The sequence below is a fragment of the Monodelphis domestica genome, chromosome 6 (genome assembly GCF_027887165.1).
Source record: "Monodelphis domestica isolate mMonDom1 chromosome 6, mMonDom1.pri, whole genome shotgun sequence".
NCBI lineage: Eukaryota > Metazoa > Chordata > Mammalia > Didelphimorphia > Didelphidae > Monodelphis > Monodelphis domestica.
In genome coordinates, this window is record NC_077232.1 from 109,858,664 (window position 1) to 109,885,422 (window position 26,759).

General features: G+C 37.9%; 1 protein-coding gene across 3 annotated transcripts in view; it reads left to right on the forward strand.

The window, feature by feature from the left end:
- LOC100012594 (sodium-dependent phosphate transport protein 2B-like) overlaps positions 1 to 26,588 on the forward strand; it is a 70,829-nt gene extending 44,241 nt beyond the window's left edge. For all 3 annotated transcript variants that reach the window (XM_007496610.3, XM_056802484.1, XM_056802485.1), the window contains one exon: positions 100 to 26,588. In XM_007496610.3, coding sequence (XP_007496672.1) covers positions 100 to 732 — 633 coding nt within the window. In that variant the 3' untranslated portion in view covers positions 733 to 26,588. The remainder of the gene's footprint in view (positions 1 to 99) is intronic.
- Positions 26,589 to 26,759: the final 171 nt, after the last annotated feature.

Genomic DNA, 26,759 nt, shown 5'->3' on the forward strand with positions numbered 1-26,759 from the left:
CTCATTCCATAATACTTCCTGATTTCCATTTTCCTTCCCTAATTGATTCCCAGCATGTGCTAGATGAGCCTTCATCTTGTCTAATCCTTTTGCTTTCAGATCGCCCTGTGCCATTTGTTCTTCAACTTCTTCGGAATCCTTCTGTGGTACCCAATCCCATTCTTGCGACTGCCTATGCATTTTGCCAGGCGCTTAGGAAATGTGACAGCCACCTACCGTTGGTTTGCTTTTGTCCACGTGATCTGCAGCTTTTTCCTGGTCCCGGCCCTGGTGTTTTGCCTTTCCATTGCTAGTAGGTCTCTGTTGCTATCTGTAGGGCTACCCCTAATTATTGTGACCTTCTTGATAGTATACCTACATAACTTCAATATTCTTCACATGCTACCCTTGTGGATGACATCCCTGAAGCCCTGGGATGATCTGATAATGAGCATCAGGGACCTATGCAGGCAGTGTAATGAAAATATATCACACAAATGCAAAAACTCCAAGCTCAATAGATTTATTGCAAGGAGACCACTCCCCACAATAAAGCCAGACCCTGGTCCAGATCAGAGCCAGAGACGCAGTTTCATAAGAGAAAGTATTTTTTATGTCAAGAAATCTGATGAGACAGTGAAAGAAATAGAATCAACAAATGACACAGTGAAAGAAATAGAATCAACAAATGACACAGTGAAAGAAATAGAATCAACAAATGACACAGTGACAGAAATACAACCAACAAATTGAGAGTTCTCAATTAATGATACAAGTACTGATTAAGCTAGAAAGTATAAAAAAGTCATTATGTGTGGTAACATATCTGTTGTTATTGGCTGACCTTTCCAAGGCCTCTACAATAAGGGGTTGGGAGCTAGTGGTTGATAATTATTATGAAATACTAGAAGTTATCAGTTGAGTACCTATCTGACTATCTTGTTATAAAAAAAAAGCAAAAAACAAAAAAACAAGCCTAAAAACAAAACAAAACAAAAACAAAAACCTGGTGTGGTGGTCTATGTGGAATCTCTTGGGTTATAGGCCCAAGGTCTATAGGTCAAGATATAAACAAGAGTTGATACCACCCTAAACATTGTTTTTCCTTGCTAGTTCATATAAAGTAATATATATTATTTGGCTATTAACTCCAAAACAAATGATTGCATTATGAAAATAATCATAAAGGCTAATACTATTATAACTGTGAAAGAGAGGGTAGGGGATTTCACACTCACAGCAGTAGACCCACTGCTCCTATTTCTGCATTTGCTGCTGACTTTTGTTCTTGCCCTGGAACTGGACATTTTCTAAGTACATGGTGGTCCAGAGAAGGACAAAATAATCCCCAACAAAGTTTCTGAAAAATTTGATGACTCTGAAGTCATAGCTGAGAAGTCCCACTCTGAGATCCAATTTTAGGAGAAAGGCTGAGACATAAAGATATCCCATAGCAGCAGAGTATTAAAGTGAAGGGAAGAGGAGGAAAAAAGATGGATTATTTCTTGTTCCACAGGCCTTTTCTCCCTTGGAGTGAGTCATGGTGAGGGCAGATAATTATTCACTGCAAAAATTAAGCCAAGAACCTTTGCCATCCCACCCCTTAACTCTGGAACCCAAAGTATTGGCAGACAGGGCTGGCGCAGCATTGGCAGAAACAGGGCTCAAAATACCACCCTTACCAGGACCACAATTCTCTCTCATGTGGTTTGTGAAAGACCTGAGACAACAGAGAACCAGAGGGATTTTGCAAGATGAAACCTAACAAGGCCTTGTTTTAAAACCCTAAACAGTCTTCAGAAGGGAAAAGCCCAAGGAAAGAGCTCCATGGCTCAAATAGACTTAGCTCTACTTTTATTTTTAAGTAACTGTTTGGTTACTGAGGCACATGGCTTTTCCCAAGAAAAGTCCTGACTGTAAATAGAACTTCCCTGGCCCCACAAAGCTGGCAGAGAGGGCATTCCTGAGTGGGGAAGACGCTAGCGAGTGATCTGTGCCACCCAGCCCAGACTTATTAAGCCATGTGTTCATTCCTGGCAACAGGAACTTGGAGAAAGGGGTAGGTGGAGAATTGTTCACGTTCAGGAGAATCTGCAGCTGGTCAACAGAATGTGATGTTCCAGCTTCTCTGGAATGGCTGGGCATGTATGTTTGGGCTGCTTCCAAAGGCTGATGACCACGATGACCAATACCAAAGATAAACTCTCATAGGTGACTATGCCCTCCATGTCCTGATCTTCTTTCTTGCAGTTCTGGGCAGTCTATAACTAATTTCTAGAACACCAAGAAGGTATTCCTGAAGGTGTCTTAAAATTGGTGTCTTATCTGATCCAGAGAGATGAGCTATTGTATTCGCCACCTAGCCCTTTAGTGAAGTGGGGTAGTACTGGAAGGATTCTGAGGTGAATGGCCTTGCTGTAAGCCCTTCTTCTTTCTGGGTCCCTGCATCTCTATCTCTTTCAAATAGGAGAAAACCTGCCAGGCCTTTGGAGAGGAGATAGACTGGTAGGTAGTCATGCTTAGGGAAAATGTGGATTAAAAAAGCATGACCCTCTTTAGATAAACTGCAGTCTTTTTTCTGTATCCCCAAAGGATAACAATCTGACAGGACACGAAGCACCTTTGTCAACCTTGAGCTTTAAGGTGACCCATTAAAGACTAATCTGGAACCACCTTCCAATTTTTTGTTCACTTTTCAGGAATAAGTGTGGTTCATTTCCATTTCCTGTCATCATTGGCCCTTAAAATCCTGCTTTTAAAAGGAGACTGGTGAGCATGGAAAGGTTGGAGCCAGTGAACACTCTCAGGGCATAAACCTGAAGGTTAAATTGTCTGTCTGCCTTGGTCCCCAGAACCATTTTCATAATGGTGTACAGGGATATGTGTGTGTGCACATGGGTAGAGTGAGGGAGCCCCTGTATTCTAGCAGCTCAAATGCCTTCTCTGCCATTCATGGGGTTTCCTTTAAAGAAAGAATGGCCTTCTCTTGCCTTTCAACCAGTCACATCCATTACTTCCCTCTAAAACAGCCTGTCCAATATTTTCACCTGATCCTATTTATCTAGGCTCTACCAAAAATTCCTCAACTTCAAAGTGTATAAAAAAGTGAAATATAGATTGAGGAAGGCCAGCCCATTCTCAGATCCTGTGTTAGTCCATTTCTGGTCATATGGAACCTTACCCTGACCTTCCACTATACATAATTCTTCATAGGCAGATGCCAATAAATTCTCTCTCTATATAGTCACTGAGTTGTATAGCTTTTTTGTGTTATATTGAAAGTAACTTGATTCTAATTTTATATTGCTCATCTTGGGTGTAGCATTCCAAGCATATTCACATCTATGAAATATAAATGATGTATGGATATTGTATCTTCAGACACAAGGTTTGAACTCTGATATTTGTGGGCACACTCTTGACCTAGCCATGCTGCCTTTGTTCAAGGCAAACTCATTAACATTTTGTGTGGAGTCAAATTCCTTTGTAAAGTGGGGGTTGAAGTCAACATGCCCAAAAGGTGTCATCATTGCCATCCCATCCAATCTGAATTAACTATGCTTTGTTAGGTATTCATTTATCCTCACTATCCTCAATAAAGCCTGAGGTGAAGGTGTGATTCCTCTCTCTTGTTCCTGCAACCTTGAAGTTTCACTACTGTCTTTCTCTTTCTCTTTCCTAAGTCCTCTCTTGGCCACATGCTTTCTATCTCAGAATCCTTACTTCCACGTCTGCAAAATTCTCACATTTTCCTTTAATTCTTCTTCCAAGGAAAATGTCATAGGGATTCATGCCTTCCCTATCAAAAATATTGATTTGTCTGTGTTCCCTTATTCTTCACCTATTTTCTCAGACTCCTTGCTCCTTCTCGAGCCCCAACCTACAAAGGAAAATTCTTTTTATAACAGCCGCTGGATGGCTGGTTATATTGGGAAAAAAGAAAACATTCATAAATAATATACATATTGGTATATAGAAGCAAGAATATCTGTATATTTTGTAGTATCTTTATTTCTTTTTTTTAAGGTTCTACTTTTTAAAATTTAAATTAATTTATTTAGTCAATTTATAACATTATTCCCTGGTTACAAGAATCATATTATTTCCCTCCCTCCCCTAACCCCACTGTTCCCATAGCTGATGCACAATTTCACTGGGTATTACATGTGTCCTTGATCAAAACCTATTTCCATGTTGGTGTTTGCATTAGGATGTTCATTTAGAGTGTACATCCCCAGCCATATCCCCTTGACCCATGTATTCAAGCAATTGTTTTTCTTCTGTGTTTCTGATCCCACAGTTTTTCCTCTGAATGTGAATAGTGTTTTTGTCATAGATCCCTCTAAGTTGTTCAGGATTACTGCATTGCCACTAATGGAGAAGTCCATTACATTCAATTGTACCACAGTGTAACAGTCTCTGTGTACAATGTTCTCCTGGTTCTGCTCTTTTCACTCTGCATCAATTCCTGGGGGTTGTTCCAGTTCACTTGGAATTCCTCCAATTTATTATTCTTTTGAGCATAATAGTATTCCATCATCAACATATACCACAATTTGTTCAGCTATTCCCCAGTTGAAGGGCATCCCCTCATTTTCCAATTTTTTGCCACCACAAAGAGCGCAACAATGAATATTCTTGTACAAGTCTGTTTCCATATTATCTCTTTGGGGTACAAACCCAGCAGTGCTATGGCTGGATCAAAGGGCAGACAGTCTTTTAGCACCCTTTGGGCATAGTTCCAAATTGCCCTCCAGAATGGTTGTATTAATTATTTTGTAGTATCTTTAAACTTGTCTACATCGTACTATAAACACAGAAGTTAAATGCCTCATTGGTCCCCATTGCATGGTTATATGCCTTTTCCCAGTTGGATTATGCTTGTGATCTATTTGCAAGTTGCAATTTTCAATATTTTTTGAAAGAAAACAGATATTCAAACCAAAAAGGATGCATTTTTGAAGGCTAGGGAGTGGGTTACTTTGATTCATTCTAACATCTTCTTTCTAAGATGTTGTTTGTTCATATGAGCTGTTCCTCCTTGGTTCCCTACCCAGTTAGCAAAAATAAGTGTCAGATAAGTTTTCCTGCTTGTCACCTGATCAGGAATCTTAGAGCTAGAGTTGTGCTCCATTACCCTGCAAGATCCTTTCTTAAGTTAGGAGAGAATAAACAGATCATTATTTTTCCTTATTCCAGTTTCAGTCTGAATTAATCTATAAAATCGTTGCAGAAGGTACTCTTTCCTGTATGTTTCTCTCTAATTGACCATTTCCAGGATCAGGGGTCAGGCCAGAGAGCTGCCATCAGCCCAAGCCAGAAAGCATGGAAATGCCATGTAAATAGTACCCTGAGAAGCATTATGGGCCTGATTTCAAAAAGGAGGTGGAGTCTGTCAGATGATGGGCCAGAAGTAGGCAAGGAAAGATATGCAAATGTAACTCTCCTAATTGACTTGCATGAGCCCAGCAGCTCTTTTGTAGTCCACATTAATATAGTGGAGTATGTTATTGAAGTATCAACTTTGCTATCAGAAGATAATAGTTTGTGAATAAGTCACACTTGGCACTAGTTTGGGTAACTAGCTCTTACAGCATGAGGAGCATATCTTAAGCTGTCAGGAGAGAAATTATGCCCTCTCACTTGGCTGAGGTTAATCAAAGAGACTCAAAGGTTCTCTGGTGCCAGCTCTGTGCTGAGATTAGGGACTTCCTCTTCCTCCCTTGGCAGAGGGCATTTCCCCTTTTGGGAGCACCATTCCTCCATGGCTGCTCAGCTGTGGGGTGCCAGGAAGAGTGATGAATTTGGGTTTTAGATTTAAATTAGTTTTGAGCATTAAATAGTTGTAGATAAGAGAGTGGGAGCCATAAAATGTGATAATTAAAATGTTTGGGAGCAAGGGAAATATATAACAATTATGACTGCTGAAATATGTTTTCTACTGTGTCTTGGTTTTATATAAATATAAGATGGTCACCAGGGAATATATTCCCAATTTATGAATATGCCCAAGCCAACTGGGTTTTATAGAGAAATTTAATTTATAATACACTGATTAATCAATAGAAACAGAGAGAAAGTAAGAAAGGAATAAGAAGGAATGGCCTCAAGCCAATAAGGCCTAGACCTCAGTCCTAAGAGATAAATCAGTCAGTTGGTTTTATCACTCACCCAAGATCTCTCTAGGTAAGGCTTCTCATGCCAACCTCAGGCTCCACCTTCAAGAGAGCCTCCTTTCAAGAAATGTTCCAGAGAATTCTCCTCCTGACTCCTCCTGAGTTCTCCTTCCACAGCCTCCTTCAAGACCTCTCCAGGAGCTCTCCCTCCAGGACCTCTCTCCTCTCAGACCTCCTTCAGAGCAAATAGAGCAACCTCCTGAGTTCTCCCCTGTGCCAATGGTGGCTCTAGCTTAACCCAGGACTGCCCAGAGGTCTGTCCCCTTTGCACATGTCTATTGAAGGTCATATTCTCAAATAATTAAATCTTGATCTTTGCTGTAGCCCTTCCTAAATCCTGTTACTCTGAGTAGGGTGAAGATTGTAGTTTCCAAGACCTGGTTCTGTCATTCCAAGTATCTCTATTGCATCAGTTCTAAAATCAATCATGACTCAAAGAAATTCCTGTTCTATGCTTAAGCATAGGTCAAAGCCCTTTCCATTGTTTAGCAAAAGGTTTCTGTCCTAAAGTAGTCTTAAGTAGTGTGATAATTAAAATGTTTTGGGAGCAAGGGAAATATATAACAATTATGACAGCTGAAATATGTTTTCTACTGTGTCTTGGGTTTATATAAATATAAGATGGTCGCCAGGGAATATATTCCCAGTTTATGAAGATGCCCAAGCCAATTGGATTTTATAGAGAAATTTAATTTATAATACACTGATTAATCAATAGAAAAAGAGAAAGTAAGAAATGAATAAGAATGAATAAATCAGTCAGTTGTTTTTATCACTCACCCAAGATCTCTCTAGGTAAGGCTTCTCATGCCAACCTCAGGCTCCACCTTCAAGAGTGCCTCCTTTCAAGAAATGTTTCCAGAGCCTTCTCCTCCTGACTCCTCCTGAGTTCTCCTTCCACAGCCTCCTTCAAGACCTCTCCAGGAGCTCTCCTCTCTCCTCATACCCAGCTATCTTTAAGGACAACTATCTAAGTTCCCTCCCCTCAGTTCTCACATCTACCAATCACTGTCGATGTCTCCCCTGTGCCAATGGTGGCTCTAGTTTAACCCAGGACCTCCCAGAGGTCTGTGGCTTTGCACATGTCTGTTGAAGGTCATATTCTCAAATAATTAAATCTTGATCTTGCTGCAGTCCTTCCTAAATCCTGTTACTGTATGTAGGGTGCAGATTGTATTTTCCAAGACCTGGTTCTGTCATTCCAAGTATCTCTATTGTATCAATTCTAAAATCACTCATGACTCAAAGAAATTCCTGTTCTATGCTTAAGCATAGGTCAAAGCCCTTTCCATTGTTTAGCAAAAGGTTTCTGTCCTAAAGTAGTCTTAAGTAGGGAGGAGAAGGACCCTCCCATGCCAAGGGTTTTCACATTCCAATAGAGTTCTTACTATCAGTAGGAAATTTTTCAAGTATGAAATTTCCCAATGGGGAAATATCCAACATTCATAAGTCTAAGAAATTTTAAGGTTACAATCCCCCCTGATGATCATGGGAGACCAGTCTCCCCATTGATCAAGCAACATAATCAATTTTGTAATTCTGAATTCAATTCTAACTATAGATATACACAATATTCAATTTTTTAAAAGAGAATTAGAGTAGTGAGAGAGAAAATAGAAAAGAAAAGAAAGCAAAACCAATGTTTTGCTAGGCGCATTGACAGAAAGCCAAATTAGGGGCAGTCCCTTTTGGCATAAATGTGTACAATTACAATAAATATTCAATCAAAAGTTCAGTCCAATCAATCATATCCAAGGTTCATTCTTGATCTTCTTGATGAAGTGTAGGTTTTCGGCATCTTTCTGCAACAGTTCATTCTCTGAATATAAAAGTTTCTTGCTTGAAGATCTTTTCTCGAACAGAATCAAAATCTTTGATTTTTTATAACAGTAAAATCTTAAACAAAATTCAAAATTCTTGGATTTTTATAAAAATACAATCTCAAAAAAATTCAAAAATTCTTAGATTTTAAATAAAAATGCAACTCCCCCCAAAGTAAGTATTAAAAAATATCAAGTTTTACTCAGAATGCAATGTTGAGTTATGGGGGTGTATGAGTCAATTATCAAAAGAATAGAAAAATAATCAAAAACATAAGAAAAATTCAAAATAGGCCTTGTATAGGTCCAGTTTAAAGTAATTTCTATCCCACAAGTATGTAGGACAGAATGCAGTAATATTTCACTTAGCCATTTGCAGCCAAGACTACAGAAAGTTGCCATAATATAAGAAGAAAAGAATTAGAATTCTATTTTGATGGGGAAATGTCATTCCCTCGTCTGATTTTTTTTGGTCATTCTCAGGGATATAGGGAGCCAGCATGATAGTCAAGCTTTGTACTTGTTTGAGTACTTCGTAGAGTGTAGATACAAGGAAGTCCTACTACTTAAACATAAGTTAAGCTTTGCAACCTCGAGTCTCACTTTAATATTTCTTGTGTGCTCTATTGGCACTATCCAGGTTTAGTCAGTGCTCCTTGTTTTTATCCCTTTTTCTGGAATCAGACACAAACATTAATCACAGTCCTATCATATTTTATCAATAAATGGCAGGTTCCCATAGTTTAAAGCTTTTAGGCATATATTGATATTATAGCAAGAGTATATATATTAACTTGTATTACTGCAGGAAAAAATATTAATATTAATTATGTGTACCTTCAGTACAAAAAATGAGAAAAAATCAAATATTCTGATCAAAAAATAAAATAAAAAATAATAAAATTAAGAAAAAAATCAGCAATTCAATGTGTTCTTGAAAAAACAGCATCCATTTGTCTATGGATTATTATCTCCAATTCATATGATAAGATATAGTCAATCAGTCTCAGGAGAAGATGCTTTCTTCACATGTGAGCAGTGAATCCAAGAGTCTCTTTCTCCTATCTTTATAGATGTTGGAGTAGTTAATAATATTTGGAATGGTCCTTCCCATGAAGGTTGAGTTGTTCCAGTTTGCTTGAAATTCTTGATATAAACTTTATCTCCTGGGTTCAGGTCATGCAGAGAAAAGTCTAATGGTCCAGCTTGTACTGCAGCTCCGGATTCATGAAGTTCATGTAGTTTGTGCTGTAACTCCTGTATGTAGGAAGCAATAGTAATATCTCCCCCTAATACTACTGTATAAGCTGGGGAAAAAGGCTTAGCCTGTATAGGTGGATGTCCAAAAAGAATCTCAAATGGTGAAATATGTAAGTCTCCTCTAGGCCTGCTTCTAAGATAAAATAGGGCCAGAGGGAGAATTTTAGTCCATTTTAAATGGGTCTCAGTGCATAATTTGCCAATCATAGTCTTAAATTCTTTATTCATCCTCTCCACTTGGCCTGAGCTCTGGGGGTGATATGGAACATGGAATTTGGGAGTTATTCCCAAGCAAGAATATATTTGGTTTAAGACAGAATTGGTAAAATGACTCCCTCCATTGGAGTCAATAAGTGCTGACAGGCCAAAATGAGGAATAATTTCCTTTAAAAGTATCTTTGCAACAAAATCTGCGATGGCTCGGGTTGTAGGAAATGCTTCCGGCCATCTGGTTAGTTGATCTACTATGACCAGACAAAATTTATAACGTCCAGCCTTTGGCATCATTATGAAATCTATCTGTAGATGTTCAAAAGGTGTGTAAGCCAGAGGATGTCCCCCAAAGACTTTTCCACGATATACATGTTGGTTATATGCCTGGCAAATAGTGCAGGCTGAACATACTTTAGAGGTTATAGTAGTTATACAAGGGGCTATCCATACTCTCTTGACAGAGTCCACAATGCCCTGGGTGCCAAAATGACCATTTTTGTGAATAGATTGGCAAATTTGGTTATAGAAACTTCTAGGGAGCATGGGTTTTCCTTCAGATGACACCCATACTCCATTAATCTGTTTTGCTTTAAATTTTTGTTTCCATTTTTCCACTTCCTTTTCATTATAGGAAAGTGATAAATTTAAATTATCAGTGGTTGTTAATGTTAAAATTAATCCAGGTCCTTCTATGGCTGCTAGTTTTGCAGCTGCATCTGCTCGGTCATTTCCTCTAGAGACAGGGTCAGAGCCACCTGTATGGGCAGAGCAATGAACTACAGCTAGGGCTTTAGGCAGTTTGAGAGCAGAAAGAACTTCATTAATAATTTCAGCATTAGCTATGGATTTTCCAGCTGAGGTTAAAAATCCTCTCTGGAGCCATAGCATCCCGACTGAGTGACAAATGCCAAAAGCATATCAAGAATCCGTATAAATTGTTGCCTTTTTATCCTTGGCAATTATACAAGCTTGCATCAGAGCTATGAGTTCTGCTCCTTGAGCATTAATGTTAGAAGGTAGTGAAGCTGACCATTCAGTGGCAAATTCTGAGACTACGGCAGCTCCAGTGTAACGTATGCCATCCCTCATAAAAGAGGAACCATCGGTAAATAAAATCAGATCTGCATTGTCTAAGGGAGTGTCCAAGAGATTATCTTGAGGCTTTTCTGCCATGGACACTAATGTTTCACAGTTATGTAATGGTTCTCCGGAAGTAGGTAAATCTGGATGCAAGGTGGCAGGGTCAAGAGTTGAACAGCATTTCAAGGTAATATTTTCACTATTTAATAAGGTTATTTCATACCTTGTAATTCTCTGATCCGAGAATGCCTGTGTTCTGTTTTATTAATAATGCTTCTATCTCATGTGGGCACATTATTGTTAATGGACATCCCAATACTAAATCAACGGTTTTTGTTACTAGTAAGGCTGTAGCAGCTACTCCTCTAAGGCATGGTGGTGCTCCTGCTGCTACTGGTTCTAGTTGGGCAGAATAATAAGCAATTGGGTGCTGAGAAGGTCCCAAAGTCTGAGTTAACATGCCAGAGGCTACTCCTTTTTGCTAATGCACATATAAAGTAAATGGCTTGTTGTGATCTGGGATGCCTAGAGCAGGGGCAGACATGATAACCTTTTTTAGATCTGATAGAGCTGACAAGTGTTCAGGCTCTAATTTGAGGGGTTCAGGAACCAAATCCTTTGTTAATGCTATATGGGGTTTAGTAATTTCCCCATAGAAAGGAATCCATTGTCTGCAAAACCCTGTTGCTCCTAAAATTGCTCTCAGCTATTTCTTAGTGGTAGGAGCACTCAATTTTTGAATATTCTCAATTCGTTTTGGAGAAATATAACGAGCACCCGCAGTCAAGATGAATCCCAAATATTCTACTTTTTGGAGAGACCACTGAACTTTATCCTTAGAGATTTTATGTCCTCTTTTGTGCAATTCCAAAAGAAGGTGTTTGCTATCTTCTTGACATGTTTTTGCATCTGTTGAAGCCAAGAGTAGATCATCTACATATTTGATTAATTTGCTATTTTTAAATGTTATATTGTCTGTGTCTTGGCTCAAAATTTGCTCAAATAAGCTTGGACTTTCGACATAACCTTGTGGCAGCCGACACCAGGTATATTGTGAGCCCTTCCAGGTGAAAGCAAAAATATGCCTGGAGTTCTCATGTATAGGTATGGAAAAGAAAGCTGAACACAAGTCTACTACTGTAAAGTATGTAGCTGTGCTAGGAATAGATGAAATGATAGTATGTATATTAGAAACTACGGAGTGTCTCTTTATAATGTGATTATTCACTGCCCTTAGATCCTGTACGAATCTATAGAGGTGCTTGCCATCGGGCCCTCTTTTTGGATTTTTAATTGGCAGGATGGGCGTGTTGTATTCAGATTTGCAAGGGATTATTATTCCCTGTTCTATTAATGAGTTAATAACTGGTGTAATACCCTCAATTGCCTCCTTTGAGGGGGGATACTGAGGGATAGAATGAGGTGGGGTAGATTTAGTTTTTATCTGCACAGGAACAGCAGATTTAAGTAAGCCTACATCGGAAGAAGATGTGGCCCAAAGAGACTCCGGTATATCTTTAGGTATTTCAAAATTGGAAGGCTCTTTTGCATCCTTGTTTTCTGAGAGAAGTATAGGGAGTAAATTTAAAGATTCCTCTGGTACTTCCAATGATAAAGAACCATCTGGTGAACAAGTTATTGTGGGTCTGAGTTTGCATAGAAGGTCTCTCCCCAGCAAATTTAAAGGGGAGTCAGGCATCAAAAGAAAGGTATGTTGTACCTCTAGGGGTCCTACAGACACCATTCTAGGGGCAAGTTTATCAACTCTTTGGGGTATTCCTGATACTCCTATTACACTTTGTGAATCAACAGAATAACAATTTAAATCTGGTACATTCTTCAATACAGACCTGGTAGCTCCAGTGTTTAATAGGCAATCATAATAAGTATTACCCACCTTCAAGGTAACATGGGGTTCATTAGTTTGGGGAGGGCAGTGGATAGGGACAATGGGTAGTAGGACATCAGGGTATGGGAAATCAAAGGTTGTATTCTCTGATTCCTGTGCCCCAGCCCCCCCCCAGACACCATCATTGTGTTTAGGATATTCCTTGGGCACCCCCCTGAAGGGCACCTCGACTATTTTTTGGATGAGCACCATTTCTCATATATCGTTGTTGAGTATTATAATTTTCTTCATTTGGAGCATTGTCATTATTTTCCCAGTTCTTATTTCTAGAATTCTGGTTTCTAAAGTTCTTATTTCTATGTTCATTATAGTTATTTCCATAATCATCATTATAATTTCTAGAATTTCTAGAATTCTGGTTTCTATGACCATTATCATCATTATAGTTGTTCTGGTTTCTATGACCATTATCATCATTTCTATGGTTATTATTTCTAAAGCTATTATTAAACTGTGTATTCCTTCCAATTATCTTAAGAAAGGTTCTACATTCCATCATTTTGTGGCCCTTCTTCTCACAGAAGTGGCAAGTTACTGATTTATTTGTGAATTCCCGTAAAGGGGCTATAGTCTCTCCCTTATTTTTCAATTGTCTCTTTAACATTTCAATTTCTTTCTTTAAATCTTCCACTGCTGTATCATCTTCCTCAGGTCTTTTTACACGACCTTTATAAACATAGGTTGCTACTCTCCTTAGTTCATCTAGGTCCACAGCGTCCCAATTAGGGCAGCTAGTTTTAAAGTAGTCCTTTACCACTGAACAACAACTCTTAACAAATCGTCTACATAGTTGTCTAATGTCTCTTTCTCTGGATAAATCAAAGTCCATATATGTATTCCCTATGTCAATAAGTTGTCCATAAACTGGGAGGGTGTTTCATCAATATATTGTTGGGTTTTTTCAAATTTTGACCATTTTTCAGGTCTATCAGAGCTAGCTCTCATGGCTGTCAATAATGCTTCTATGGCCTGGTTTAATTTTGTGTAATCTAATTCAACATTGGGGTTCCAATGTGGATCTTCAGTTGGCCAATAATGTCCTCTTCTACCTTGTTTTTTATTAGCCAGAGAGACGATATTATTTTTCTCTCTCTTTGTTAATAATTCATCTAATATATTCTCAACATCCAACCAAGTGGGGTCAAAAGTTCTGAATATTTTCTCTAATTTTTTTATAATTAATATTGGTTCATCCTCAAATGATGGCATATCTTCCTTCAATTTTTTTAAATCCTCAGGGGTAAAAGGTGTATGATGCCTTACAGATATTAAGTTTCCATTTTTATTAAAAGTGGGTACTTCCCTTAAATGAAATAAGCTATCTGAATTATTTGGCACTCCTGTTTCTAGGCATCTTGCTCCATTTTCAATTGGGTAAGTCTGAGACATAGAAGGGTTGGGCACATTAAAAGGAGGGGTTTGTTGTAATCCCATTGTGCCAGAAAATTCAGAGGTAGGGTGTGTACTTAAAGTTGATTGTGTTGTGTTGGAAGCCTGGGTGGGGTATGAACTTAGAGTTGATTGATTAGAATTAGAGTTTTCTGAGACTAAGGGGGTAGGGGAAGCAATTGGTTGGTTTGACTGAGAATTGAGTTCTTTAAGGAAATACAATATTAAAATTACAATAATCAAAAACTCAAGGGAAAGTAGTATGTTGATTAGTTTTTGCCATAAGTTCCATGAGATGAGCCCTTTCAGAGAGACAAGGAATTCTGTATTTATAAGATTGGTCATGGGGCTGCTGAGCCAGTTGCTAAGTAAGTTGCAGACCAATGTTTGTATTAAGAAAAGAACAAAGTATTTACTGAAACTCCAGTTGTTAACTAAGTTCTGAACTGTCTGTGACTCCATATTTCTAAAGTAAAAAACGTGGGAAGCAGGACAAGGCCAAAGAAGTTTTCCCAGGTTTTTCTAGTCTTAATTTAGGCAATTGCTAGCCAGGACCTTAGGGCCCTGTTGCTAAGATCTAAATAGCTTAATTTAAGGAGAAAAAAGTTTTTTACTCACCAGTTTTTGCACCTGTAAATTTGAAGTCAAGTTAAAAAAAAAGAAAACAAAACTGACTGATATGCAAGTAATAAAGCAAAAAAATAAAGGAAAGAGATTTTACAGAAATATTTTGAGGATTTTCTCACCAAATTCATGGTCAGCCATAAACTGTTAGATTTAAATTAGTTTTGAGCATTAAATAGTTGTAGATAAGAGAGTGGGAGCCATAAAATGTGATAATTAAAATGTTTGGGAGCAAGGGAAATATATAACAATTATGACTGCTGAAATATGTTTTCTACTGTGTCTTGGTTTTATATAAATATAAGATGGTCGCCAGGGAATATATTCCCAATTTATGAATATGCCCAAGCCAACTGGGTTTTATAGAGAAATTTAATTTATAATACACTGATTAATCAATAGAAACAGAGAGAAAGTAAGAAAGGAATAAGAATGAATAAATCAGTCAGTTGGTTTTATCACTCACCCAAGATCTCTCTAGGTAAGGCTTCTCATGCCAACCTCAGGCTCCACCTTCAAGAGAGCCTCCTTTCAAGAAATGTTCCAGAGAATTCTCCTCCTGACTCCTCCTGAGTTCTCCTTCCACAGCCTCCTTCAAGACCTCTCCAGGAGCTCTCCCTCCAGGACCTCTCACCTCTCAGTCATCCTTCAGAGCAAATAGAGCAACCTCCTGAGTTCTCCCCTGTGCCAATGGTGGCTCTAGCTTAACCCAGGACCGCCCAGAGGTCTGTCCCCTTTGCACATGTCTATTGAAGGTCATATTCTCAAATAATTAAATCTTGATCTTTGCTGCAGCCCTTCCTAAATCCTGTTACTCTGAGTAGGGTGAAGATTGTAGTTTCCAAGACCTGGTTCTGTCATTCCAAGTATCTCTATTGTATCAGTTCTAAAATCAATCATGACTCAAAGAACTTCCTGTTCTATGCTTAAGCATAGGCCAAAGCCCTTTCCACTGTTTAGCAAAAGGTTTCTGTCCTAAAGTAGTCTTAAGTAGGGAGGAGAAGGATCCTCCTATGCCAAGGAATTTCATATTCCAATAGAATTTTTACTATCAGGAAATTTTTTCAAGCATGAAATTTCCCAATGGGGAAATTTCCAACATTCATAAGTCTAAGAAATTTTAAGGTTACATGGGGCCAGGATATAATGCAACTGGTTCTTACCCCCTAACACAGGGGTACCCAAACTATGACCATGCGGGCCACATGAGGCCTCCTAAGGTCATTTATCCAGCTCCCACCACACTTCTGGGATGGGAACCTTTCATTGATGATCAGTGAGAGGAACATTCTATGTGGTGGTGTGCCAAGGCAAGGCATTGCTCACGTACAGTACTACTTCTGGTGACATAATCCTTTGAATGGTGCCTTGTTCTGAGAGTAACTGAATAAGAAAGAGGTGCTGAGCAAAGCATTATATGGCTGCACAATGCCAGACATCAGCATGGTGAGTGGCAATATGGGGGAGGGGATTCCCCACTGTGTACACTGCTGCCCGCTATAGTGGTGGTGGTGATGGGCCTGTGCAAGGTGTGACAGGCCCATCCCAGCCAGCACTGCAGCCTCTGCTATCCCAGATAGCCATATATGGATTTGTTCATAGTTTTTTTTTTTTAAATAGTCTGGTCCTCCAGCGGTCTGAGGGACAGTGCCCTGTGTAAAAAGTTTGGGGATAATACACCTGTTTTTTACCCCCAAACCCCAGGCTTATATTAAGACCAGAATGAGAAAGGGCTTCACAAGCTTTGAAAATACAATATCAGTATCAACTCTGGCCCATTCTGTGTATCTGAGGCTCTCTCCTCCCAAGAGTTTTTAGTGAGATGGGGCACATTGAGTAATCCACTGGAGTTAGCAATGCTCCTCCATATGAGGGAAGGAGGGAAGTAGGGAGGCTTGAGCTCCACAGGAGAAGATCAATAAGGGTGGGTGATAGAGTTCAGTGGCTTCCCCATTGTTTTTAAAACAGTGCCTGGTACAGAGTAAATACTATATAAATTTTAACTCTTATTATTCTTCACACAAAGATGAAGGGAAAACAGAGTTTATTAAGTTCCCAATCTGTGCTAGACCAGCAATGGCAAAACTTTTAGACACTGCATGCTATTTCCTCTTCCCTGTATCCCCCAGAGACTGTGTACCTTGCCCCTGCCCCCCAGATTGCTGGTGTACCCTCATCCTTTCCCCTTTACCAACATAGGGGAGGGAGTCAGCTCTCTCATTGGGCTGTGTGGCAGAGAAGCAAATAATGTGAAAAAATTATTCTGGCAAGGTGGAGTAGGAGAAGGGAGTGGCTCTGCCTGAGTCTCTCTGCCTTTCTAGTAACAAACTCTGGGGTGTGGTGGTGGGAGAGGGTGGCATTGTTGCCTGTAGAAAACACTTTGCAGGCCATCTTTGGCAATGTGCCATTGGTTTGCCATCACTGTGTTAGGCATTTAAATATCTCATTTGGTCATCCCAACAACTCTGGCAGGTAGATGCTATCATTATCCTCATTTTACAGTTTGGGAAACTGCCTCTGCTCTAGTGCTCCAAACATTATACCACCTAGCTATCTAATGACATGTGGAACCTGACTAATATTATTTGGCCTTATAGGTTATGTTTGACTCTTCACAACCCCATTGGAGGTCTGATTTTTTTTAAACCCTTACCTTCCATCTATGTATTGATTCTAAGGCAAAAGAGTAGTAAAAGGTTGGCAAAGGTTTGCCCAGGGTCACATAGCTGGGATGTGTCTGAGGCCAGATTTGAACCTCAGACCTCCTGTTTCTAGGCCTGGCTCTCAATCCACTGAGCTACCCAGGTGCCTCTGCCATTGGAGGTTTTCTTGGCAAGCATACTGGAATGGTTTACTACTTAGATTATGCAGGTGGGTTCTTCTAGCACCCCTACAGAATGAACAATCCATCTGTACTTTCTAAGCCTGTGTGCTAATTCTTTATGAACTTCTTAAAATCCTCGATAGAGAATTTACTCAAACTTTGATGTCCTCCCTCTTCCTCTTTTCATTCAGTTCAAGAAACAACTTTTATGAACTCAATTTTTTTTTCAACGATTAAACATTCATGTTGTCCCCTTTGCCTTGCTACTCCTGTCCTCACTTGGGGGGAAAGACAAAAAACAAGTCTTGGAATGAATATAAATAATCAAACCAAACAAAGTCCAGCACTGGCCACATTCAAAACACTCATTTTTCATTCTGAATCTTGAGGTCATCCCTCTTCTGTCAGGTGAGTACCTTACTTCAAAACTATTCAGTAAACATCTAATAACTCAATAAATACATTCTCCTCATTACATAATAATGACATTTATTGCAAGACTCTGAGCTCGGTCTAGATTTTTTTTTTTAACTACACTAATGATTTCATCAGTGTTGGGTATATTTTTGCCACAACTTAGTTACCTGGTAGAAAGATCAACAAATTTGCCCCAATTACTTAGTGAATCTTTGGGTTCTATATGTACAGACAAAAGCAAAACAGTCTTTGACTTTGAGAAGCTTTCATAAATTAGCAAGATACAATTGAGGTTCAAGTAAATACAATTAAATAGAAAGGATACATAATAACTTAAGAAGGGAAGGAAGGAAATAAATGTGTGGCAGCTACTACTGTGTCAAGTACTCAACTGAGCATTTTGCAAATGTTTTATTTGGTTGTCACAATAACACTGGGAGGCATTTATTATCCCCATTTTATAGTTAAGGAAACTGAGGCAAATGAAGGTTAAGTGACTCGCTGAGGCAACAGAGCTAGTAAGTGTATGAAGCTAGATTTGGATTAAGATCTCTCTGAATGCAGGCCCAGGGTTTTGTCGACTGTAGCTATTAGCTGTCTCTAAGGGACAGTGTTAACTAACCAGGGTAGGAGGGAAGGAGAGAGAGGGTCAAGAAAGTATTCATATAGGAGTTGGTGGTGACTTTTCTTTGAAGAAGGTCAGGAATTCTGCAATGGGGTAGTTGGGAGTGAGTACATTACAGATCTAGGGAAAGCAGAGTAAAATGGAATGTCTTGTATGTGCAACAATTAACATGCCAGTTTGACTAGAGCAAACAATGAATAGAGGGAGTGCATTACAAAATGATTAGGTAGGGAAAGTAAATTCTTAGAAGGCTTTAATCATTGGTAGTTTGTAATCAATAAGCAAAAGAGCCATTGAAAGATTTTTGAGTGGAATGGGGGTGTGAAATGAAAATTAAAAAAAATTAGTGGTCTTTTGTTTTCTATCATCTATATTTTCCTTTGTATCCCTCATCCTCTCCCAACCAAAGACTTGATTCTTTATTACCTTATGATAAGACAGATTTATTTTAGAAAGAGGGAAAATAGCTAAGCAAAATGAATTAACTTTTTTTTAAAAAAGCTGATAATTCAGTATTCTATACCCACAGTCAATTATCTCTACAAAGACTTGGGAGAAGTTTCTTCCCCTATATGTTGTTAGGAGCCAAGTTTGACTGCTAGAATTTTGCAGCTTTTCATTTTGATTATTTTGTTTTTCTTTTTTCCATTTTCATTGTTGTTTGTAATCATTGCAAATAATTCTTTCTAGTACTTCACTTTATACCAATTCATTCACAGTTTCCCAAACTTGTTTGTATTAATCATCATTTTTACAGCATCATATTATTTCAGAAATGCTTTTTTATGGTCAACAAATAAGCACATTGTGTTGTACTCCATGTTCCTTTGAATTCTCCCTCTCTGCATGGGTTTTTTCTTTGGCCAATGAATCTTTGTTCATATGGGGTTCTGCCTCTACTCCATCACCTTGGAAAGGAGTCTTTCTGTGAGTTAATATTTAAAATTAAAATAGCAAAGAAATTATATATAAATGTAAGCTGCTATTGTTTCCTGTTTTACCATGTTATCTCTCACTACATATAAGATGTGCCAAAAGTCTCCGTACAGTTTATATGATGGTTATATTTGAAGATTTCATTCCAAAGTTCTTTCCAGGCTTGGCAGTTTCTCTGAAAATGAAATTTTTGGAGTGGGTGATAGGAAGAGAATAATCTCTCAATGACTCCATAATTCTACTATTCCAAGCCTATAATGAACTAACAACCACATTCCCCATGACATAACAATGCACTACTTACCAAGTGGCTGAAGATGTTTGGCATGGAGGTTGAGTAGGAAGAAGAAATTAGATAAAAGTTCTAAGTTACCAGTGCATCTCTTCCAACCAAGAATTTATAACTCCTTTCAAATCACTGGATTAATGTGGTGAGAATGGACCCAATCATGTTACTCACAGTCTGGTGCTTTGGAATTGATGTGATATGAACAGATGAAAGATCCAAGTATGTGTAATTGAAGTCAATTAAAAAGACCACAACATCAAGGAAACTATTGTTTTGGGTTTGGTTTTCCTACAACATAACCTTGGTTTCCTCTGTGTTAAACCATGAAGTCCTCTATTTTTCACTCCTTCTTTCTTCCTCTCACTCCATCTTTAATGTATTAGGTAATACTATAGATCTTAGGCCCTTAGTTGAGTGCACTACTTGGAGTTTAAATAAAGTCTTTTTTTGGGGGGGTTGGGTTTGATTCTTTCTTTCCTTTGTTCCTTCTCTTTCTTTCCTTTCTTTCCTTCCCCCCCCTCCTTTCATTCTTTCTGAAGCGGGTCAGGTTATTTCCATATCTTCTTATTGGGGGAATCATATAGTCCCCTTATATCATATATGGCAAAGTGGCCAACATTATTCCATGGGTTCATATCCAAAAGAGATATTATAGTCCTTAAGCGTCTGGTTATATTCTAAGATGATTAATACATATACGGATTCTCCTTGGCAAAGGTATTTTTTTCAGGGCACAAGGGATTTTAACATGCTATTTTATTCATATTATGATTATAAATTCCTAATTCTCACACACAACTTTTCACTTAATAATCATGATAATTCCATATAATTTATCACTAAATTACTTATCTAATAGGATAATATAGAGAGGATATATAGCTATACAGAGGCATGAAATAGTGTGTGTAAAATGAAGTTGATTAATTATATATCTTTGACAATTTCCCCTTAAGCCTGCCTTTGGACCCAGTATAAAGAGTGGGTCAATACAATCTAACCATATAGAATATAGTCTTTATGAGAAGTAATTCCAGAGAGGTTAATCCCCTACTGAGAGACAAAGATTATAAAGGAAATTGGGTAACAGTTTTCATATTAGCTACATCAAAGCAACCTACTACAATGTGATAAATCTAGAGTTAATGGTCACTAAAAAAATGTAGATGGTGGACCAAGGGTTTTCAAGGTTGGAAGTGATGTCAGAATTGCCTCCTGTTTCCTGGGTTCTCTGCTAGAAAGCTGATTGTTGAAGGACATTGGTCAGAAAAAAAAAGTTGCTGGTAATATTAATAAGTTCATAGTCTGGAAATGTTAGTGGCTCTGAAGATTCTTAGCCCATCTTAATGTTATCAAACACTAGGGGGGAAAGGCTTAAAATCAGGTTCACTGAGGGAGCAATAATCTAAAAATCTTTATCGTTGGGTATTCATACTCATGGAACATGTAATTATTATTGTCTTCAGGTCAGTAAATCATCATGTTAGAGTCTGGTGAAAATGTTTTGGGCCTTGCAAGTTTCTTGGGAATAAAGGTAAAGAGGAAGACACATAGTTTTGAATACAATCTAATACAGAAACCAAAGCAATTTACAAGTCACATTGAGGCAAAGATAATGGCTAGAACAATGAGTAGCCTTCTGAAAATAATAGACAGAATTCTAGTACCCAAAAAGCCAGAAAAATTTGAAGAGAGATAAGAAAACAAGTTCCCATCACAGGTGAGGTGAGAAAACATGAGTCTCATTTATAACTTGGTGAACTTCTGCTAGAACCTCTTCAAATGAGCAGACATCAGTGCCAATGTAACTAGAGAAGTTTGTGTTAACAGGACTGATTAATGATGGCAAAAGCCCTGCTTTATGCAATGATGAGGAAGGCAAGAACAAGTCAATGCCATTTTAGTATGAAAGCAATGGATTGAAGTCTTTTCCTTCTGTAAAAATGGAGATTTAAACCACGGACTTCAATTCCCAGAAGTCCTTGATAGCTCCCAGAGTTCCCCATAATCCCAGGTGAGGTCCTCAAATGGCCCTTGAGCAGAGAGGGATATTAAAACTGACTCCACCTTCTTCTCTCTCTCTCAGCTTTGGCTTCTAGGGACAGGCTGCTCTGTACCTAGATGGCAAAATGTAGATTGCACATGCTTTCTATATTTGTATTATCTTTATTTCTTAATCTTTAATAAACCTCATAAAATATAATATAGAGAAACTAAATTTTAATCTTAACACTTCAACATTAGAAGTGGTGGAAGTTATTAATAATAGCTAAATCAGTCCTTCCTGTGCTGATTGCTTTCCTCCAATTTGGTGGAAATTATTAATTTAGTCTTGGTCATCAGATTGAAAATCTGTATATACAGATTCATCATATATTTATAATAATCAAAAGACTTAAGCTGTATAGTGAGGCCTATTTCATGTGGCTCCTTTAGCCATCTCAGGAGTAGTCTGATACAAGAGGAACCAGAAAGGTCTTCTCCCAGTAATGAAGTGTACATTGGGAGAAAGTTCAGCACAGAAAGAAGGGGGAGCAGCATTTTCTAAGATGATACATATAATTCCTCCCTTTGTCTCTACCACAGGTAGAAGAGAGCTAAATGTTAGATATCAGCCCAAAGTATCCATATCATGTTCTTATGTCCCTTTTCTACCCCGTTCATCCTCTCAAGTTGTAAACAGTTTTTATATATATGTGTACATATATACATACACATGTATGTATGTATAATGAAATAGAAAGCAAAGGTAATACAACAATGATTATTAAAATGAACTACTCTTAGCACTCTGAATTTTTAGTAGCCCATACTCAATGTTGACAAATTTCATCTCAGATCTTAGATATTCCATGTAGTTGTTTCAGCTCCCAAACCATCTTTTCTCAAACATTCAGGGATAGGTCTCCTCTTCTGTAAAATTGCTTCCTTGGTTCTAAGTTGCCTATAGAGATTTTTTAGATATTCCTGCTAAAATCTTTCACAAAGCAGATCTCAATACAAATCACTACAGCTTTTCAAATATTATTTTTCTAATAATAAATTGAGGTGCTAAAAATCATCCAAAATTTTATGCTCTTAATCTCATTAACAATAGAGCAGGAACTCACAATGCACTTGAATTTTAGAAAATTTAGGTTTTTTACATGCTCCATTAGAGTCCTTTGACATACAGGGTAGTCAAATATGTTGAGTTTTTCAAAACTTTCTACTCCAATTAATTCCATTTTCTTTAGGAAGATCAGATACTATTAGGGATCTACTCCTATATAAAACATATGCAAAATACTTTAAAAGAGAGTCTCTTCACTCCTAAATTCAGCGATTGTATAGGAATGAATTTACTTACAAGAAGTTGAATTAATTCCAACTGAAACAAGAACTTGGGTGGGACACAGATGCACTCAAATAGGTAACTTCCAAATATACATAGAGTACAGTGTATATTAAATGGGTTGCCTGTAAAAAATCCATTCAGTTCTTAATCACATTCAAATGGAGAAGATTTGGCACAAATATCAATTACATTCTGAAAGAATGAGATATTTCATTCTGATTAATTAATTAATCTGATATATGACTGTATAAGCATTAATAGTCAAATAGCAATTGACATGGTGGTTTGGATTATAGAATGACTTGAAAACAGTAACAGCTTATGTTTTTGTGTTGTACTCATATCCTCCTTTGACTGCTTGCTCTAAATATAGAAACTTGCTAGAAGAGGACAGCATAATAACAGTATCAAAATCGATTCTTTTAGGCATAAGTCTCAAAGGCATAGAGTGATTTAGCACACATGTAACTCTGTATCACCTCTGGTAAGAGTTAACAGTTGGCAATCAATCATTCAGTAACAATTTCACTTCCCAGCTAGACCCAGCAATAATCAAATAGGGAGACATTCCTAATTAAAATGAAAGCAAATGGGGATATTGACTCCCAAAGGGGTCCTACCCTCAGGTGTGCTGAAGGTCATCCCTTGACCTTTTCCAGATAAAGATCTCCATCCATGGCAGTTCAGAATTATACTCTTTCTGAATAACCTGTGGCTTTTTTCTTTAACGCGGGTTACTGACATTATGATCAATGCCAGACAACTAAATCTGAATTCAAAACTTAAAATAATATGAGATAGCATTGCAGGAGATTTTGCCTCAAATGGCAAGTTACACCAACTATAGCTCAGGGTAGTAATTTCCCAAGATTCCTATACTCTATGTAAGATTTTATTCCACATCTTTCTCTTGGTTTTCTCCTCTTCTTAAACTATAACTCATCTGGGCAGAGTAATCAATCCTGTAATATAGACAAACTTGTAAATGCTCAGAAATCTAATTTCATTGTTTAGAAATTCCTTAACCCAAACAGGCTCTTGGTACAAGGCTGATCACTGTCCATACAGATGGCCTTAAGAAGATGTACATGCTTACAGGCAAAGTTTTCTTTCTCTTTTAATTTTTCAACCATGATGAAAAAGTATTTTCTTCTTTTCCACAATATTTTTAAGTCCTCATTGAGTCTTGTCACTCTATAATGGACCTGACAGGAGTTCCCAGGGGGCCATGGGCTTGTTCTTCATTGCCCATAAATAAGTTTTTCTTTTGGTAGGGAGAAACAAGAAAATCCTTAAAGTTCAATTGAACCAATTACAAAATAGATAGGAGATACATGTGTTCTTCCCAGCAAGTAAGGCTTCTTGTTATCTAACTGTTCTTATCAAAACTGTAGTGCTTTTTGTTGCTGTTGTTTCCCAAGTCATATGCCTTTTCCCTTTCTGTGAACCAAGAAAATGTTAATACATTGTAGGCGGTTTAATTTTCTCTTTTAAAAAGACTTTTACTAGTACTAGAGATTGGTTGTTCTGGGTTCAGATCTGGCCTCAGTAACTACTTAGTAGTAGTGCCCTTGGCATGTTACTTAAGCCCTATTGCCTAACCCTTATCACTCACTCTTCTGCCTTGGAACCAATGCGCAGTATTTATTCTAACATTCTAAATATGGGTTAAAAAAACCTTTTAAAGGTTGTAGTTGACACCATGTTGATATAGACTTTATTTCAATTAATTTTTTGATACTCATCAACTTGTTATAACTTATTTAAACCTTTAAACATGAATTGAGTTTTTGCCTTTCAGATTTTCCTATTCTCATTACATGAAAATCCTATGTCAACATTATAACATTTAAATTCAATCTCATCATGTAATAGGATCAACACACACTTCCCTTACAATTTTATTTGTTGATAGGGATAGAATGCAATTAAATTAAAAGAAGAATACTGTCAATATTCTGCAGGCTCATAGCAATATCTTTAACATTCTAAGGTCTGATGGAAGGATAATTTATCTCTTAGGCAATTTGCCAATCCTGAATCATGATTTCCATATCCAGAACTTGAAAGTTTTCCAAGCTTCAAATTCTAAACATTCAGAGCACAATTCAGAAGATCTGTCACTTTCAAAAACAATTTAAATCTACCAATCTAAGATTATTAACTCTTAATACCCAGACTCATTGTGTTGAAACAAGCATAATTTTGACATTTCCACTGGAGAAGTCAAACTATTTCTCTTTGTCATATTCTTAGTTTCCAATTATTTTAATATCTATATTTTGTCTCTGTTCCATTTCAATGCAGCAAGCATTGATGATGGGAGAAAGATGAAAAAAACCACAAAAATCACGTGAGACAGACACAGTCATAAAGACAGAGAAACTTTTAACAATTAGAACTCTAAACCCATACATATAGACTAATGAGGATGGAAGCTATGAATTTATCTATGTCTACTTCATTAGCCCTTTAAAGCATAGATATACATACACACAGAAATACTCACACACAGAAATACTCACACACTCACAAAATAAATCTAAGAACTCTTGTCACAATACATTTGGAACAAAAAGAATTAAACCTATGAATGACTCTTGAAATGGTCACAAATTGAATCTCAAATGGTCACAGCTTGACCCTTCAAATGCTAAATATTTAAGAAAAGATGGAACTTGCAACAAATTACAGATTGTAATGGCCCCTTGAAAACCATAAAACACAGAATATGCAATAGAGAAGCCCAAAGAGGGAAAGTATTTCCTACAAGAAGTTTTTACTGGTAGCTCAGAAGTGATTAGATATTTGATGAGATAGAAATCCAGGCTTCAGGGGCCTCATAAGGGGGACAATAGAGCTCCTGGGAAGTTCCTCCAAAGGTGTCCACTGTAAACCTTAAAATTTCTTAGACTTATGAATGTTGGAAATTTCACCATTGGAAAGTTCCATACTTGGAAAAAATTTCCTACTGATAGTAAGAACTCTATTGGAATGTGAACCCCCTTGGCATGGGAGGATCCTTCTCCTCCCTACTTGGGACTGCTTTAGGACAGAAACCTTTTGCTGAACAATGGAAAGGGCTTTGACCTATGCTTAAGCATAGAACAGGAAGTTCTTTGAGTCATGATTGATTTTAGAATTAATACAATAGAGATACTTGGAATGACAAAACCAGGTCTTGGAAAATACAATCTCCACCCTACTCAGAGTAAAAGGATTTAGGAAGGGCTGCAGCAAAGGATCAAGATTTAATTATTTGAGAATATGACCTTCAACAGACACGTGCAAAGCCACAGACCTCTGGGCGGTCCTGGGTTAAGCTAGAGCCACCATTGGCACAGGGAAGACATGGACAGTGATTGGTAGATGTGAGAACTGAGGGGAGGGAACTTAGATGGTTTCCTTAAAGATAGCGGGGTCTGAGGACTGAGGGAGTTCGAGAGGTTTTGCTCTGAGAGGTTGTGCTCTGAGAAGTTTTGCTCTGAAGGAGGCTGGAGGTGGAGGCCCCTGAGACTGTTTCTCCATTTTGGTCACGTGAGTGATAGGGACTGATCTCTTTTCTTTGCCTCAGCTATCTAAGGGCTTGGGCCTTTTGGTCCAGCCTAAACAGAGGGGGTATTTAAGCCCTATTCCCTTCTCTCCTTTCTCTCTCTCTCTCTCTCTCTCTCTCTCTCTCTCTCTCTCTCTCTCTCTCTCTCTCTCTCTCTCTCTAATACCTTGCTTCCTCCTGTTTGTAATTAAAAACTCCATAAAAGGTTAACTGCTGACTTGAGTTTTCATTTAGGAATTACATAGCTGAATTCCTTGGTGACCTTAAATTAATATATATCAGTCTTTTAAAGTGATTTCCTTGTCACACCACTGAGAACCCAGAGTCC